General features: G+C 34.9%; 1 protein-coding gene across 1 annotated transcript in view; it reads right to left on the reverse strand.

Annotated features, from left to right (window-relative positions):
* The window catches only part of FGGY (FGGY carbohydrate kinase domain containing), a 150,970-nt gene that overhangs the window by 101,075 nt on the left and 30,856 nt on the right, over positions 1-19,039 (reverse strand). The window contains exons 6-7 of the mRNA XM_070939505.1: positions 15,753-15,868; positions 2,987-3,115 (exon numbers count right to left, since the gene is read on the reverse strand). Of these exons, the coding sequence (XP_070795606.1) occupies positions 2,987-3,115; positions 15,753-15,868 (245 nt within the window). The remainder of the gene's footprint in view (positions 1-2,986; positions 3,116-15,752; positions 15,869-19,039) is intronic.

Consider the following 19,039-nt stretch of genomic DNA (forward strand, 5'->3'; position numbering starts at 1 on the left):
AAATCAAGCTGTATCATTTATTGTACGCTGACTTCTGTTATAGTTTCTTTATCAACTAGTTTGTATTTATACAAACACAAATTCACACAAATTTGTTTGTACAAAAGTAAATCTATCCTTTACTGAGACCACATATATGAAGAATGAAGCTTTTTATTGATCCTTTTATTGATCTTTCATTTATAAAAAAGACATTCTTTATCTTCCATCTAAGAAGATATTCACATTCTGCAGGTTTGACATTTCTATTTGAGGAAATTTCCATAGTTTTGTATACTTGTATTGCATAAAGTACAATGGGACACTGATTTTTAGTTGTAAACCTTTTGACAGGCATTCTTAACAATAACCTAATGAGAAGGCAGATGTATTCCTATTCACTAGGGAATGAAGCACTAGCACATATTCAACTGAGATTAAAACTTAATTCTGTAAAAAAAGAATTCCTAACTATCAAAATGCAAGCAGACTCTTATATGCAGCAATTCAGGCTGAAAAGAATGTCTAATTGCACAAAGAGCCTGTTATACAATGTGTCTTGTATACAGGTTCTCAAATCAATTCTGTACCAATATTGTACACAACTGGGTACTACTGTATTTGTGTAGTAAAAATAATAGGCAGCTGTATATAGAAATAACTTGCTGAATCTACTGTATAAAGCAGCCACCACTGCTTTTCAATCAAAATAATAGTGGAAAATAAGATAACAAAAACAAGATCATTTCATTTTTCAAAAATCTACTTGCATACATCAACCCAATGAGAAAACACAGTTGTCCAAGGTTTCTAGCACATTAAATAAATCACTAAACAATGAAATCTCCCTATCCTCTTTCTTGCTTTGTAATTAATTTCCACAGTAATTTACAAAACAAATGGATAGGAAGTAAAGAAGAAATAGTTTTTAAAAACTATCTTTCTACTGGTAAGTGGATAAAGAGACAGGGAGTGGGCTACAGAACCACAAAGAATTCTCCCACATTTTCCTTTCAGTTTTGCACTGTTTGTAAACATGAGAAACAGTATTTTAAAGCATTTCTTTCTAATGTATGCCTAGAAATTGAACAATTGATCCACTTAAAAGACAGAAACAAATTGTCTAAAGAAAGAAGGAACTGTGCTTATACTTCGGAAGTCTAGAATTCATTTGAATTTATCAACAAATATGAATAAAAAACTCTCCCTGATTCCAAAACTTCTTTCCAGAGAGGTAGATGGACTAAATCTGAAACTGGTCATTCTGAAAACTAGAATTAACTATTTTTCAAAGAAAGTGTCTAAAGATATATATCAGCTGAATTACTTGCTACTTATTCTCTGTCCAATTAATTTGACCTAATGAATTATTATTTTTTTTCAAAGCAGATAAAAAATTTCATTTGACCATCAAATTAACAAAATGATATGGGATAAATTATTAGACATTAAATGACCGGGGCTAAGAAACAGTACTTTAGACATGAAGATCTATAATATGTGGAAACAAACATCTACTAGTACAACAGGATTTTAACTGTAGACCAAATCTGCTTCATATGCCAGATCAGATCTGGAGTCATGTGAAGCAACAGAAGGAGGAAAAAAAGATCAGGTTGTATCTGTACTGGATGCAATGATACAATCTGTTTTTACCCCCGTTATTTCAGTAACACATGTACGCTCTAATAAGGAAAACATTTGCACTGCAGAAAGTATTCACTTTCAATATATTGTAATCAAACAGAAGATAAAAATTTGAATGCCCTTATTGAGCAATATCACAGGAACAGACAACTGTAGCAATTGGACTCTGAAGAACTATCATGTACTCAGGATATTCTCACTTTTTTCCTCAATCTGTTAACTATATTATTTAGCGCAGCTTATCAATAGTTTACATTTTATGTCTTCTTCTGCAGAAATTTTTGTAGACTGCTCAGAACAGAAGGTGCCATATAATGAAGAGATTGAAGGTGTTATTTCTGATTGTTGTTTTTGTATAGTATATTGTTTTATTGGGTGTCACTGGAAATAGGCTGCCTACAGTCTTTCATGATACCATTAAAAAATTGATGAAATGAAATCAACAGATATTTTCTTAATGGGTTTTTTTTCAGTGCCTTCCCTGCCATCTGTCTTATTTAATAGGTTGTTTAATTATTTATTTACACAGTTATCTCTAACCTGCAGGATTCAATCTGGGTTGGTCACCGAGACCAGAGTTTTTGTCTTCCAAGCTTTCAGATTCATGTTGCAGCCCACCTTCAGGGAACTTCTCTCTGGCTAGAAGACAAAATCTCTGATCCAGATCAGATTCTGTAACATTATCCTGGGACACATATATTTGCTTTCAAATACGTGAGAGATATCTATAACCTATCCACTTCCACAAATGGACCTGAGGTGGTTTACAATAAAAAATAACAACAACCCGTAAAATTAGCAATCTGTCTGTCTCATCTCCCTAAACTAAAATAGTCCTAGAATCTTCAACATTCACTCTGTAGAATAGGCAAGTTTTCTAGGTTTTATTATAGGCCAAGAGGTTAATGGCATTCCTTATCTCAAAAACTAAGATATTCTAAAAGGCTGAGGGGACCACTTAGAAGGACACTGATTGATTGCCCATCTCCTTCATTTTCTATGGGATAGTGACCCTCAGCATGCCATCCTTCAGAGATCACACAGGACCAGCCGAATTTGGGTAGAAAAGATAGTTCAGCAGATACCACATAAAGACGATAGTTAACCCTCTTACTTGGAAACAACCTGTAATCAGTGCAGTGGACCACAGCACAGGTATAATGCTGCTAACAAATGATGCCATATGTTCATCAGTTGGAGCTTCTGAGATTTCTTCAAAGGTATCGTAGCTCTATGTAGAATTGGCTGCAACAGTTAAGTTAGTCGATCTAACTTAAAATGCAGAATAATTCTATTCTATGATGCAGCCTTTACACTCAGGCACCTACGTGACAAAACCAACAATCATATCATAGAATACCTAATCCTCCAGCATGTGCATCAATAAGAGAGGCAGCTACAGCAATCCCCTTAGAAAGACCAAGATCTTCTGCAGCTTCTGCTGTTAATCCATTTCCAACTGGGGTTCCTGGAGGGAGAACTTCATTTCCTAAGCAGAAACAAGGGGGGAGGAATCAAAGCCTTACAATGCTGAAACAAATCATAGTTCTCTATGTCCCTACACTGAGATAACTTCTTTTTTATTTAGCAGATGTAATATTGCAGTTTATTTTAAAACATACATACATAAGATATTAATCAGGGCAAACGAACCAGACCAAAAGAACAAGACGTCTAGGTCAGTGTTTCTCAAACTGCGGTTTGAGGATTCCTGTGGGGTGGGTCCCTCAAGACCCGCTCAGGGGTCCACAAAATTAAAATTATTTGCCAGCTTATGTTGAAATATAATAAATAATATCATATCATATCATATCATATCATATCATATCATATCATATCATATAATACAATATCATACAATATAATACCGTGATGGCAACCTATGGCATGCGTGCCAGAAGTGGCATGCAGAACCCTTTCTGTGGACACTTGTGCCATTGCCAGCTGCTCTTCTGGTTTCCAGCGCGCCAACCAGCTGGTCTTTGTGGATGCCGGAGCACCAGAAAACCGGATAAAAAACACCCCGAAAACACCCCTGAAAATTGCTGGAAAATGGCCCAAAAAACAGGCATGAGCACTCCAGCCATCTCATCTTGGGTTTCCGGTACTCGCACGCACACATGCACATGCATGCCTGCGCGTTCCGGTTTGGGCACTTGATGCCGAAAAGGTTCGCCATCACTGATAATATGATATGATATATGATATGATATGATATGATATGATATGATATGATATGATATGATATGACATGATATATAATATAATATATAATAACATAACATAACATAACATAACATAACATAACATAACATAACATAACATATAATAGTACACTATTATAACGTACATATTAAAATCCCAGCAAACAATTGTGAGAAGCAATAGTGACACCAAAAGCATCTAATTTTATTTTTAATACAATAAATATTGTATTAACCAGCCTATAAACCAACACTCTCTAGAGGTCCTCTATAACTTTTAAAAGTAGAAAAGGGTCCTGAAAGAAAAAAAAAATTAAGAAACTCTGGTTAAGTTTTTTAAAAATTAATTTTCTAATTTTTTTTTATAAATGGATAGCCCACTGGCAAATATCATATTCAAGGTCTGTCAAATATTAATATGTGAGGGGGGAAAGTCGCTGCTTTTGTTTTTATTTTTGCTTTTACTTTTTCAAATCATAAACATGGAAGTTTATGTACAGTACAGTATATTCCCCTATCCTGAAGGTATCCTGAACCTCTGGCATTTTAGAAAAAGATGAGAATTGACTTTTATAATCATATTGTCTTGAAAGATCTGAGAGAGCAAGCAAAAATAATATACACATCCAAATAATTTTGTTAAATATATGGAGGCTTTTCTACCCACACGGTACATAGAGTCAGCAAATAAGGAGTGGGAATCATATTCTCTTCAGTGAATGCCTCATTTCCAGAGAAGATGAAAACAGCCCAAGCAATGCTAACATTCCCCAAAAGTTTGAAATTTCCTTGGGTTTACTAGAAAAAATGTACCTTAATATCTGTATAATAGGAAGAATAAATCTGTCTAGACAAAGAACAAATGCACTAAAAGCAGACTTCTAATTTGGCAGTTTTAATATTTTAGGAGTGATTCTCCAACACAGATACCTAAAAGTAATCTTAACTTGGATTATACATTAAATTGAGGGTTCTTATTCAGTTGTTTGAGACAGAGACTTCTTTCAGTGAAATCTTTACTTTATGCCATCTCTTTTTCATGGCTGACATCTCATTTTTTGAAAAGGCTTCTTTCACCCTGTGAAGTGAAAAGCAAGTTTACCAAAGGAAAAAGCTGTCTGAACTGTTTCCTTTTCCTTTATTCTTGCCTAAACTCTGGCTGAGGAATTTGCTTGGCTTGTGTTTTGCTTAAAGAAAACTTAGGTGCTATAATGCCAATGACCTCCCACCTTCCCAGGCAGTTGCCAAGGTAACCAATTATTTACCAGGCAAATCTCTGGTTAACCTGAGCAAGTAAATCATAAGGTCCCAAGCTATCTTAATACTTAATACTTAATAACGTGAGACACTTCAATGTTCACTTGACTTTAAAAACAACAAAAGAAAAATCCAGCAAAGGGGTCCAGTTGATTCAACCATGAAGTGTCCACTTATTCAAGCAATGCTTTTAATTTGTTGTGCAGAACTAGTGCCATTTATGTGGAACTAAAATTGGCTCCATCCCAAAAGAATCTGAAGAGGAGAATAGCTCACTTGTTAAGTTTAAAGTGGCGTCTACAAAAAAAAACTTAGTGTTTTTGTCTTAGTGTAAACCTCACTGAATTTGAGTAACCCTTCCCAGGGAAAATATATAGTAATGTATTATAGGACCACAATCAAAGTCTTACACTTGGTTCCAATTTATTATGGTTAGACCTGAGTTAAGCAGAGATGGGCAGTCAAGGACCTGTGCCATCCTCAGTACCCAGTTTGCAGTTCCTTAAATTATCTTTACCAAAATATGGTGGCAAAATAATAGAATTTTGGGGCATAGTGTTGCTAGCTTAAGAGGTCTTTTTTCAGACCTAAGGGAAGGCCTCTGAGAGACAACTGATATCACAACATTCTGCAAGTATCAAAAAGGGATGAGAAATAATAGTGTTTTTTCCCTAGTTTTTCCCTTAAGCACTTTCTTTTAGATCAGCCAAGCGTTGATACACTGGTTGCAACAAGAATTAACTGATCAGCTAGCTGCCTGAACCTGACTTAGTGGACTGAGAAAGTGATTGGCCCTAATCACTCTGCCAGCTTTCATGCGTAAGGCAGGAACTAGAAATTATAGCCTGGTGTCTTAATCACTAGACCAAATTGGTTCTCCAATAGGAAATAAATAAAATTAGAGCATGGAATAAAAAGAACAAAATACATTGAAATCTAGTTACACCAATGCCATTCATCATGTTTCTCCATATCTGCCTAGGGCATTCCCCAAAGTCAACACTTCTGAGTAATGAGATGTCCATCATGATGTCCTGACACAAGCTCCACCCCTAACATACATACATGTGATGTTGCAATACAACTACAAAAGGGGAAACAATGTGTTTCACAAGCGGACACACATTTCATCTTTTCTACTTTCCCCCTTGCTTCTATGCATCAGTATAGATATCAATTTGTTCTATAAACTTCTCAACTCTTTCTTTTTGAGAATTTTAACTCCACAAGTTTTTCAGTCTCAACTATTTCAGTATTTCTGTATGCATTTGCTCTGCAATTTGTCCTAATCCATTCTCTCTATATGATTAAACTATTTCTTGCAAGCGAATAAAAAAGAATCACATTCTAAGAATGGATTTGCCTTGTTTTATCAAAACTTAGCTATATAATTTTACTGAAAAAAAACAAACATGAAAACAAGGGGGAAATTGCAGACAGCCTTTGGGAAATACTGAGATGAAATTTCTTAAACGATTTTCCTTTCTAAAAAAATGAGCAAATTATCATATTCTATATACTATTTATTCTGTAAATCTCTTAAGCACCGCAAGGGAATGTGAATTCAAGCCACAGCTATGTATAGTGATCCTAGGCTTATTACAATGAAGTAATCAAGGCAATGCAATTATCTGTCAGCTAGATAAATAAATCTATCACTCCAGTTTATTTAACAAGGAAAGATAGGGAACCCATAAAACACTTGAACTGCAAGATGATTCAGTGCAGAATAATGTGTTTCTAGATAGACTTTGATTGTTGAAGGCACAAATATTCCTCTGTGGCACAAAGTCCTTTATAAGAAGCGTGGGTTGGTAAACCAAGTAATCCATGCTGTAGTAATCTTATGACTGGATTATCGCAATGTGTTATTCAAGGGACTGCTCCTAAAGATGTTCCAGAAACTTTAGTTAATATAAATAAGGCAGTAAGAATACTGATTCTATCCCGCCAATATGATTATATTACTCCAAAATTATGGCATCTATACCAACACACAAACCACTTCTGGTCTCATTTCAAAATCCTACTTTTACTAGTAAATTCACTTATAGATTAACTCTACAGTATCTAAAGGAATAGCTCTTTCCATATATTTTTACCTTACCCTTAAATCAATTCCTGAGGCTTTATTATTAGTGCCATAATATAAAATATGAAAAGCTAACCAGAAACATAAGGCTGGTGGCCTTGCAACTCTGAAAACCTTCCCAGAGAACACATGTGACATCTGTTTTGTTATGTTTTTTTAGGATGAAGGATTTACTTATTGTCCAGGCTTATTGTGTAAAAAAATTAATATTTATGCTTTTCAATTTACTTCCTTTCTGTTGCTTTATTGCTCATACATTATGTATGTTCCCTGCTTATTTATTTGCAACAGTAAATACAAGATGTTCTCCCCATTACAAATAGTTAGAACAAAACAAGAGAACATATTGTAAATATGTTGCTTTCATATTAGCCATATTGTCACTCTTTATCTATTCAGTTACCATGGGTAATTGTAATGCTGGTAATTATCAAATGACTGTGTATGTTTTTTTGTATTACGCTCCAATATTCTTTTATGAAGACTTATTCTATTATGAAGTCAAAGTGTTTTTGTTATTTTTGCCAAACACACACAAACGTATTTCACCATCCTGACCATAACCATCATAGCTAGTGGAATAATAATTAAATCTCCTAATTGCTGGAAAGCGACTTAATAATTTTGATCAGTGGATTCTACTTTCTGTAGAGAGAAAGACAGTAAAAACTTTAGGTAGGGTTTCCGTGGTCAGTGACTTTGGAAGGCACATCTAGGACACCCTAGATTCATATTGTGTCAGAATTATATATGGTTCACTCAGGGTTATATAAATTTAAGGCTGTGTCACTAACTTTTTTTAAAACCAAGAATACTGATTCACAGTATTTAGCAGTGTTAATATTAATCTTTAAAGTCTTAACATCAGTTTAAACCTGATATTTATTTTGTGTAATTGTTAGAAGTGACAATAGTTTAAAATGCCAATTTCTCTTAGAAGATTTATGCCTTGTGTATTTTTCATTGTTAGAACGTGAGAAAAAAATTAGCCTAGCAGAAATTATGTACTCTTGGAAATAAAGATAGTAAAGACCAATCACTTTGCCTAGGCTGCATGTCAGTTTCCAATATTTATTTATTTCCTTGGTGGCGCAGCAGACTAAAGCACTGTTAAGTAACACCAGCTGCCTGCAATTACTGCAAGTTCAAATCTCACCAGGCTCAAGGTTGACTCAGTCTTCCATCCTTTCGAGGTAGGTAAAATGAGGACCCAGTTTGTGGGGGCAATAAGCTGACTTTGTATAAAAAGAACACCGCTTGGGGGCCCCCCGAAAGCCCTACTAAGCAGGTATATACAAAAGTATGAAGGCTATTGCTTAACGCATTGTAAGCCGCCCTGAGTCTCCGGAAAAGGGCGGCATATAAATCGAACCAATAAATAACTAAATAAATAATACCTATTGAACTATCTGGGACACTGAGCATCCAAGCAACATTCTGCTGAACAGAGTTAGTCACCCAAATATGGGTAAATAAATAGCTTCACAATCACAAGAAGGAGCCTCAGTGTCAAAGCATCAAGGCAGGAGCGGGCACATTTGTAAGTCTTGGAAAGGCTGTTCCTTCTTACAAATGGATATTAGAAGACAGTTTCTAATTAATACAGAGCTTTAGTAGAATATGCAACTAGCTGATTTAAGCCCAGAGAAGAACAACTATGGGCTTTCATCCAAAACCATAATAAAGCTCCTAATAAAGACTCTTGCTACAATACATAAGATAATATGGAATATACAATGCAAATCCTTCTATAATAATCTCCTAATTATTTAGGTCACTATAATTCTGTATTCCTTCAAACAATTCAGGTGTTCAGGTCATATCTTAGTTACATGCAATCAGGGAGTCACATTTTAAAGAATCTTCAGCTTCGTAGAAGTGTCTGTTATTAGAATATATATCAACCTATTAATTCTGCCCCTAAGAAAAATGTCTTTCACCAGACATCTAGATATCTATTCCCCTAGATATACTTCTCCTTGTTATACTTTACTGAATCAGGGAGCCATTTGCATGAGCCACTTCTAAATATTTTTATGTTTCCCAGGACATAAAGAACCTTTCAACCTAAGTAATGGCTCTTGCATATTTCTGTCAAGCTTATCTTTCTACCTCTCTATATTTATCAAGAAGTCAGTTAAGCCTGAAGCCTATTATCAGCTGTTTGTAGATGCAACATAACATCTACATTTCATCTATGCCATGTCCTCTTTGTGAGGAGGCAAAAAGATTGACTTGCCAGATTTCATCCACCCCAGCATTTCTTCTTGACACCTGATTTTATTTATATATTAATTTACCTCTGTTACATTTTTCAAAAACTCTGTACTGCTTTTATTTTTATTTTTCTGTCTCTATCTGGTCTTATCAAAATAAATAGCAGCACCAGAGACCTTGGCTGATCTTGAAAAAAATTAAACTGGGCCACTTGGTTGGAAGATCATAAGAAAACCCAGGGCTATAGATTAGAGGGAGAAGTTGGAAATATCCCAGAAGAAAGCAGTGGCAAAACACTTACTGTTTCCAAGAGAATTACATGAATTATGCTATCTAATTACCAGGAATTGAGCTTGATTCAAGGGGGTGTTTACCATCTAGTTTCTACAGTTTTAATCATAATCTGTTTGAGTTATCTTTCTGAATAGAAATACAGGGATCCTCAACTTCTGACCACAATTGGAAATGGAACTTCTGTTGCTAAGCAAGGCAGTTGTTAAATGAGTTGCACTCAACTTTATGACCTCTTTTGCTGTGGTCATTAAAGTAATCACATCGTCATTAAGCAATACTGGCTTTCCCTGTTGAATTTACTTGTTGGGAGCCAGCCAGAGAGGGGATCAACTTATTTTCCAATGCACCAGAGAGCAGAACAAGAAACAATGGATGGAAACTAATCAAGGAGAGAAGCTACCTGGAATTAAGGAGAAACTTCCTAACAGTGAGAACAATCAACTAGTGGAACAGCTTGCCTTCAGAAGTTGTGGATGCTTTGTCAGATTTTAAAGAAAAGACTGGACAGCCAGCCACCTGTCTTAAATGGTATAGGGTTTCCTGCTTGAGCAGGGGATTGATTATAAGACCTCCAAGGTCCCTTCCAACTCTATTCTGATTGAGATAGAAAATTCACAAATGGTGACCAGGTGACCCCAGTCACTGAAACCATCATAAATACATGCTAGTTGCCAAACTTCATATAACCATGAAAAGGCTGTGACAGTCATAAATATGAGGACTAGTTGTAAATAACTTTTTTCAGCACAACTGTAATTTCAACCAGTCATTTAAAAAACGGCGATTCAATCCAGGATTATCTGTATATCTGATACACAAAAAAGCAAAGCATGTACAAATAACCATAGTGTCAACAGGGCTTTTGGTGAAGCAGGAGGGGCTTCACTTGATGTCTTCTGGATAGGCCTGGTCGGCTTTGCAAAATGGAAGTTTCTCATTCTGAGGTAAATATAGTCAACCACTGAAGCTCCTGAGGTAACTGTACTTTAATTTCATCTGTACAGTAGTGTATGTTTTATGGTTGAGCAGTTCCACAAATGTCTGAATTTGACGGAATTTTCCAACACAAAATGAAAATATTGAGTGGTGATGTTGGATGATGCCAAGAGAAAATAAAACATGGAAACTACGCATGAATAGAAATCCAGCATATCTTAGTTCTTCAGGAAAAACTAAGCCACACAGTTTGACATCCAATGGTTATTCAAGAAGGCCGCTATACAAGCTCTTAAATTTTTATCTGCTCCCTGCTGCATTATTACTGAGCCTCAGAAAGCCTCTCTGAATGATTTGTGTTCCATCTAGAAAGAACGGAATGAATCACAGGGGAAGAGAATTACCCATTGAACTCTGCACCCAGAGGGAATACCAAAATCTTTGGAATCAAAGATCCACATTATGTAGTAAAATAAAATGAACTCGCAAAATACAAAATACAAAATACAAAAATCAGAGTTAGCAATAAAAACTAATGGGATCTACTGCTCACATTTGTTTATACGTTTACAATTTAAATGTAGAAGAATTATCTTCAAAATACTTAATTATCATTTCCACATCGTACAGCTGTTGCTTATTACATGCCATATCCTAGTTTTATTATCTCAAACTATCAATTATATAAAGGAATTTCTTATTTGCACATATAGGTTTAGTCATTTAAAATGGAAAGCGCTTTCCTTGTCCTTGAAATGAACAATATAAATATTGTATTCAAAGTCTAGCTTGAGCTTCATAAATTATTTAAACTAAAAAAAAAAAAAAAATTCTCCTCCGCAGGGCAACTTGGCCATTAGGGTGCTCAAATTTCTGCTAAAACATATAAGTAGTATCCTTTTAGCGTAGAAAGAAATAATTGCTATTAGGATTGTATTTAGGCAGAGGAGGGAAAAATTGAAAGACCAATATTTAAGAGCATCTATAAAATTGCAAAAAAAAAAAAGGGGGGGAGGGGGTCAAAAACCCCAAGGCTATCACATGGAGAATTTCTGTGTTTTTGATTCAGCATTGAAGCTTTTAGTTGCTTTCTGCTGCGGGTTACTAGATCTGTTTAAAATCAAATTCTTCCCCAATTGGCAAGATCATTGTTACAGCATTAAACTTTTCAATAAGGAATACCTATGACTATTTCTTTTTAAAAAGGGAAAAATAATAAAAGATATTGAATTATTCCATATTTTAATATTTCATATTTTAATAATGTTTTAATCTTTCTTTACATATAATAAATAGATTATAAATTGTAATTGGATTCATGAGCTTACATATGATTTTATATTTTGTCAATGGCTAGAATCAGTTGAAGAAGGGTTCGACACAGCAACTCAATAGGTCTTGGTAACAATAAATGTTGTAAACCCAGTCTCACAGAGATACGTTGAAGGAAAAAATATATTTAAAAGCTCATATTTGGGCTAAACTTACGTTCAAAAGTCTTCCATGATTACTTTTTAATTCAATGGTTTCAATGTAACATCTAAGGAAAGATCTGCAAATATCTTCCCTTCCGCTATGATGAGTGCTCCTTTAACTCTGATACTGAATAAATCCAAAATCCACAAAAATGTTGGTTTGAATCTTGGAAACAATTCAAGGAACATGCTAATAAGATGTCGAGTTATTCAGAGAATGCTGGTGTTCCATGAAATACAGTTTAAGAAACACTGTATTAGATGACATCAGAAAACACAGCCAAAACCTTATGTTCTCCTATGAAAGTAACCTGGAGCATTTAAGGAATCCCCGTTTAACACGCATTTTTTGTACTTTCAACAGACAGGGATTTTTTCCCCCCTTTTGAAAAGTGGAAAAATAGGTAAAGCAGAATAACAGAGTTGGAAGGGACCTTGGAGGCCTTCTAGTCCAACCCCTGCCAAGGCAGAAAACTGCATACGATTTCAGACAAATGGTTGTCCAATCTCTTCTTAAAAACCTCCAGTATTGGAGCAACTTCTGGAGGCAAGTCATTCCACAGATTAATTATTCTAACTGTCAGGAAATTTCTCCTTAATTCCAGGTTGCTTCTCTCCTGGATTAGTTTCTATCCATTGCTTCTTGTCCTGCCGTCAGGTGCCTTGAGAATCTTCTTTGTGGCAGCCGATCAAATATTGGAAGACTGCTATCATGTCACCTCTAGTCCTTCTTTTCATTAAACTAGACATACTAAATTCCTGCAACCATGTTTCATATGTTTCAGTCTCCAGTCCTGAAACTGTAGATATTAAGTGAAGAAACCCAGGAAGCAGATTCTAATTTATATTCCTAAGAGAGAACAGCCTGACAAAGTGGACTCAACATATAGGTCAAGATTCCTTGTGAACAATTTGGACAGAAGTACTTTCTTATGGATAAATCTATAGCAATGCCTTTCTAACCGACCTTAAGACCTACCTACAACTTCTAAGGCAGTAAATATACAATACAATTCCCTTCACTTTTAGGGCAAAGTGTGCTAAAGCATGCAAATTTACTCTTCTCATCTGACAGAGATTTTACTATATGATGTTACTCTTTATTAGTGGTACAATAAATGAAGAAGAGCCTATACAAAATTTTCAGTGTAATGTAAATAAAAAAGTAGCATACAAGTTATTGAATACAAGAAACCTTCATACATTTATTACTGATATCTTCTGATTTCCATTTATTTTAGAAAATTACACTACAGCTGAAAAATAAAATCTAAATGATTAACTATGAAGGGTATTTTAAAATAAGTAATTCTTTAAAAATGTATGCTAATGTTCCCATTCATGTCATGGCTGCTTAGCATAGCCATTAAAAGCCCATTAAGTGAACAAGGAAAATTGATTACAATTAGTCTGGAAAAATTTTGCCAAATGAGCATTACAGTCTTAAATGGAAATCCATTTTAAGCACTGTGCAGTTAATGAGATTAACGCTGTCATTAAACTTTGGCTCAAATTGGTAAAATAATTATACTTGAGTTCACAAAGCATGTTAAATTCTATCAGCTTAATCACATTTTTAAAATCCAGATTTTTTTTTACTAGAAACAGCAGGAGGTATACCAGTCCAAATCAAATACCCTTCTGTACTATGTAGAGTGAGCAATCTGTGATTCACATAATTGTTTTGGAGAGCAACACAGAAGGGGTGCATGATGACAAAATGACAAAGTAGATTGTGCATCTTTGTTACTTTGTCTTTATGCACATGGTTCTAGTTTTGTTTTCTTTCTTTTTTGTATTTTCGAAATAAAATTAAAATTTTGTTGGTAACTGCCAAGTAGTTTCAAGGTTGTTATCCATTCCTGGTGTGTTGGGATTGGTGTGGAGGAAAAGCAGTGGCACTTGATGCTGTTTGTATTAATATTTTCAGTTTATTAAATATTTTCTGGAATATACATGCCACACCAAGTCTTTAACTTTTCACTTTTCTTACCTCTGAATGGAACCATGCCCTCCTTATCATAGCAGGCAGTATCAGATATGACTGCTTAGAAAGTGGCATTTCTTTGCATACTCTAAGAAAGTCTGTTGTGAAGAGGTACAAAAAATGGATAATACCTAACACTTGACCGGAGCATGGCTGTAAATTAGAATCATAATGTAGGGTCATGTTTAACGAAAGCCAAGGAAAATATCAATTTATCATGGCTGTATTCTGATTTTTCCTTGAAAATGGTGTACATAGTGACTAGAAATTCCTTGATTTATCTTTTGACTGACCGAGAGAACTTCTATGAAAACTGAATTAAGATATCAATCGTGAGAGATATCCCATAGGATGGGGTTTTTTAGTGGTTATTGCTCCCTTGACTCTCCTCTGTAGGCATCTCTTTCAACTACCATTTTAGGATTTGAATAGCTTCCTTAAATCTCAGTACTTGAAGATTTTATCCACACTTAAAATTTGTTTGCTGAAAAAAGAGGAACAGACCCAATATTCCAATCTCTCAGTGACAAGATTACCCATTTTGGTAGAACTTGCTATTCAGTCACAATTAGTTATCTGTTGTAGGTACAGAATTGACAATGTGTGACCTTGTAACACAAACCAATGGGCCTTTGCTGTGGTAGTCCCTATCTGAAACTCACAAAACCTCAATAATAAAGTGTCCATTAGACCTCTGTTTTTATTTATTTTACTATGAATAAATATTGGATGCTTTGTTTTGTTTTTCCCCACCATGTTTAAATGAATCTAAGTTTACATTGCTTTATTACAGAAACAGTATAATGTAGCAGTTAAGGTACTGAAGTAAGGAGACCTTGGTTTTACTCTGCCCTGAACTACAAAAATTTACATCATGTCCTTGGGTCACTTCAAGGGTGACATCCAGCAGATTCTGACAGGTTCTGGAGAACCAGTAGCGGAAATTTTGAGCAGTTTGGAGAACCGGCAAATATCACCTCTGGCTGGCCCCAGAGTGGGGTGGGAATGAGGATTTTGCAATATCCTTCCCCTGCCATGCCCACCAAGCCACGCCCACAGAACCAGCAGTAAAAAAAATTTGATTTCACCACTGGGTCACTTCCTTTCTCTCTGGCCAACCTCATAGGGTTCTTGTGGCCAATCTCATAGGGTTCTTGTGGTGGTGAAAACAGGAGTGAGCTATATTCACACTTCCTTGAGAAAATTTAATGCTTCTAAAATAAATTTACTTTTTAGTGATATACTTGCAATATATCACTAAAAATATTAAACCAGACTAAGTCTTATTACACATGTTAACCCTCCTTTTTCTTAATTCAAGCATAACTTACAAGTTACATCTATATCAGTTCTTGGCAAAATGAAAGCTAAAAACAGAAAACAAAAAGTTTAACCAGATTCCAGTCAGGTACACAGATTTTGTAAAGTAAGTATCCATTGTCATAATTTAGACAGAAAGATTCTAGCAATTTTCTACCACAAAATGTAGAATACAGTATACAATGTTACAACAGAAGTAGTTTAGGGATACAACTCTTTTCTTAAATAAAGTCCCCAAATTACATAATTATAATAATAAACATGGCTTTCAATTACATTTGAATTGATTCTTATCTAGCCTTAAAATTTCTTACTGAATCCCACAGTTAAAAAGAATTCATTACCTATTTTTGAATATTTATTTGCCATCAGATCTTCTAATCCAATTGATTTCCAAAAATTATCATCCCAGCCAGTTTCTGAGGAGTATGTCCATTTGCATATAAGTGTACACAAAGATCTGTTGAGAAAAAGTTACAACTTAATTTTAAATTAAAAGGTTTATAGAAGAATACAAAATCGTGATATTCTTATTATCAGAATTGATAATTTAGACCCAGATATTAAACAGTGATTTCTACTGATCATGATAGACAAAAATATAACAAAACCAGCCTCACATTATTGTGATTCAAACTCTGTCCTTTCATACATGCATGTATCATTATACACATAATAAATATATATAAATATTATAACAACACTGTAATCCTAACCCTAAACTTGCCATTCTTCCAACAAAGCGTTTTTAAATTATTTATAATTATTAAACTAAAATACATCAAGATGTCTGATTCTATTTAGCTAGTTTTTTTAATCAATAAAATGTTTCTTGTCCACTACAGTTATTACTTAACCTAACAGAACTAGAATTAGCTGCATTATTACCAGTTATCTGCAGCAGGAATTTGTATATCTTTAAGTCTTACACAAATATCAATAGCATTTCATGACTGTTTGGCTGTGCATCTTATTTTTTCTATTCACATGAGCAGCTAAAGACATCCCCTTTAAATGTCTTAAAAATGGGCTCTTGTTAAAAGTCCCACTTTATTCTACAAACAATAATTCAGAATGTCAGGAGATTCTTGACATCACTATCCTAATTTTCGAAAGTCTGATAGCAAATCTCACTATATTGATTCCTGGTATGGAATGAGAATTGTAACAGCCATGCTTGTACTAATAGCTTTCAAGCATAAAAGACAAGTGAAATTAATATTAAAAAAAACCAAAACTTTATAAAAAGGACAGAATGAGGGGACCCCACATTTCAATCATGAGCTAAAAATGTCCTTCTTTATCAGAAAGGACAGAACACTAAACAGTAATATGGCACCATGGCTAACATAAATTAGCATTAGATTTAGTGTTTAAAAACTTGAAAACAACAGGAATAACAATCCTTGTAAGTTAAAGATCATAGTGTCAGAAAAACTGGAGCATTAGCATACTTAAAGATCACAGAATTTAATTGTAATAATTAATTTTATTGTGTTTCATCTTTACAGTGAAGTAAAAAATTGATGGCAGATTATGTCCATAAACTACTGATGATGTTGCGTACTACCCCAATCTAAAATAACTTTTTTTTTAATACTTGTCTTTCTCCACCTTGCCATTGGAGCTTCATCATATATATTGTTATGGTTCAAAGAATATTTAGAAATTGGTTGCTTATAGAAGTATCAGCTAGTGGTTCCCACATGGTACAAAACTATCCACCTTCATTGGTAACAAATGAAGAAAACGAAGTGGACAGGAGTGAGAACTTTTTCATTCTGCTTCACTTAAAAACAATCAATTTTTTACAAAGAGAGTTTTTCAAGGAATTCATTCAAATTGTGAAGTAGCAATTCTGAAACTGAGATTGTTGCAAAGTGTAAACCGGGATGGTCACAGGATCTACCAAAAGCTCTGTCCTATTTGTATGTTTGAAATATCAAATGCAATGCGGACAAGCTTGTCAGGTTCAGTCAAACCCAACAAAGACACATTCGTCTAAGCAGTTATTGTTCCTCGCCCGTAGACAGAAATCTTGCCAAACTACTTCTTACACCAGAAAATTTCAAACTTGACGACTTTAAGATTTGTGGACTTCAATTCCCAGAATAAAGCATGGCTGGTTGAGGAATTCTGGGAGTTGTAATCCACAAGTCTTAAAAATTATCATCTTTGGAGACCCTCATCTTATATCTTTAAACATATACTCTGAGAATTTCTAGGGAGGAATTGTTCTGTCTTCCTCCCACTCAAACGATTTTGGTTTTTGCTCCTCTGGAATGCAGCCCCGCCCTCTCCTGGGAATCCAGACTACATTCCACCATTGGTTCATTCAATAATGCTTCTTCTTGGCCCTTTCCCCAGACATCACTGGCTATTATGCTATACTGTGAATCTATGTAATCTTTAGCTACAGTAATACCATAAATATTTCATGCAAAAATAACTTTAATCATAATAGGACTGGTCTTATTATGGTCACCCAGCCTCAGGAGCAGGGGTCTCCAACCATGGCAACTTTACGACTTCAATTCCCAGAATTCCTCAGCCAGCATGTGCTGAATGAATGAATGAATGAGTTGAAGTCCACAAGTCGTAAAGTTCCCAAGGTTGGAAACCCCTGCTCAGGAGCACTCAAACAGGAGAAAGGTATTTTAAAACAAGGAGAACTGCCCTTTGCAGGAGGCAAATTTGAGACAGATGTATGGCTGCCTAGGTAAGACCAAATCCTCTGGATTGAGAGAAGGGACACAATCACATTTCGGATTAAATTATCCCTATTCCACTGTAACACCTTTGGAAACCTGTCCTTTTAGGACCTAGTAAGAAAATTGGGGATGAAATTAGGTTGGAGGGAACTCAACCAGCCAAGGAAAGGCTCCAAAAGTTGAGCTGAGCAGCAGGGAATAGGTACCAAATATTTTCAGTAAATATCACAAAAGACAGATAAACAGAAACAGGGGAGGACATACCATTAGTAAATATCCAATTTGCAGAGGATGCAATTTCAAATTAACCAAAGAAAGCTTAGCAGGCATTCAATAAAAAATAAAAATAAAAAACTGAGAATAATGTCAAGAACCGCCTCTACGTTGACATTTGGAAATGTAATAGCTGCTTCAAATAGATATACAAATGGTAACATTTTACACGAATGGAAGCAATCTACAGGCATTTTGGCAGCTAAACTTCAAAACAGTAGTTCTAGAGATATAAATCTTCTATTGCCTTTTAGTAAGAAAATATTGTTCATATACCAGCTTTCCAGAAACAATTTATGTTGCTCTTGTTATTTAGATTTGTATCCCTTTTAGCCAGGAGACAATTCAGGGGAACTTTCTCTTTGTTTTCTTCCAGATTCTTCCAAGCAGGAGGAGTTTCCATCGTTTAGGGTAGATAAATCTGATTTTCCGCAGATGGAATCTAATATGTATCTCACTATACCATATTGGCATTTACTGTCAAAGTGGCTTTGATGTATACTCAACTTGAAATTGCTTCAAAATGAAGAACACACTCATTTCAAACAATGTCAATTTTGTAATCTTTACAGCAAGCAAAGTCAATGGGGGAAGCTAGACTTGATTAACAACCACATGATTCACTTAACAAGTCCAGTGATTCTTTT

The sequence above is a fragment of the Pituophis catenifer genome, unplaced genomic scaffold (genome assembly GCF_029215685.1).
Source record: "Pituophis catenifer annectens isolate HBS135680 unplaced genomic scaffold, rPitCat1.0.hap2 SCAF_3, whole genome shotgun sequence".
In the NCBI taxonomy this organism is placed as follows: Eukaryota; Metazoa; Chordata; class Lepidosauria; order Squamata; family Colubridae; genus Pituophis; species Pituophis catenifer.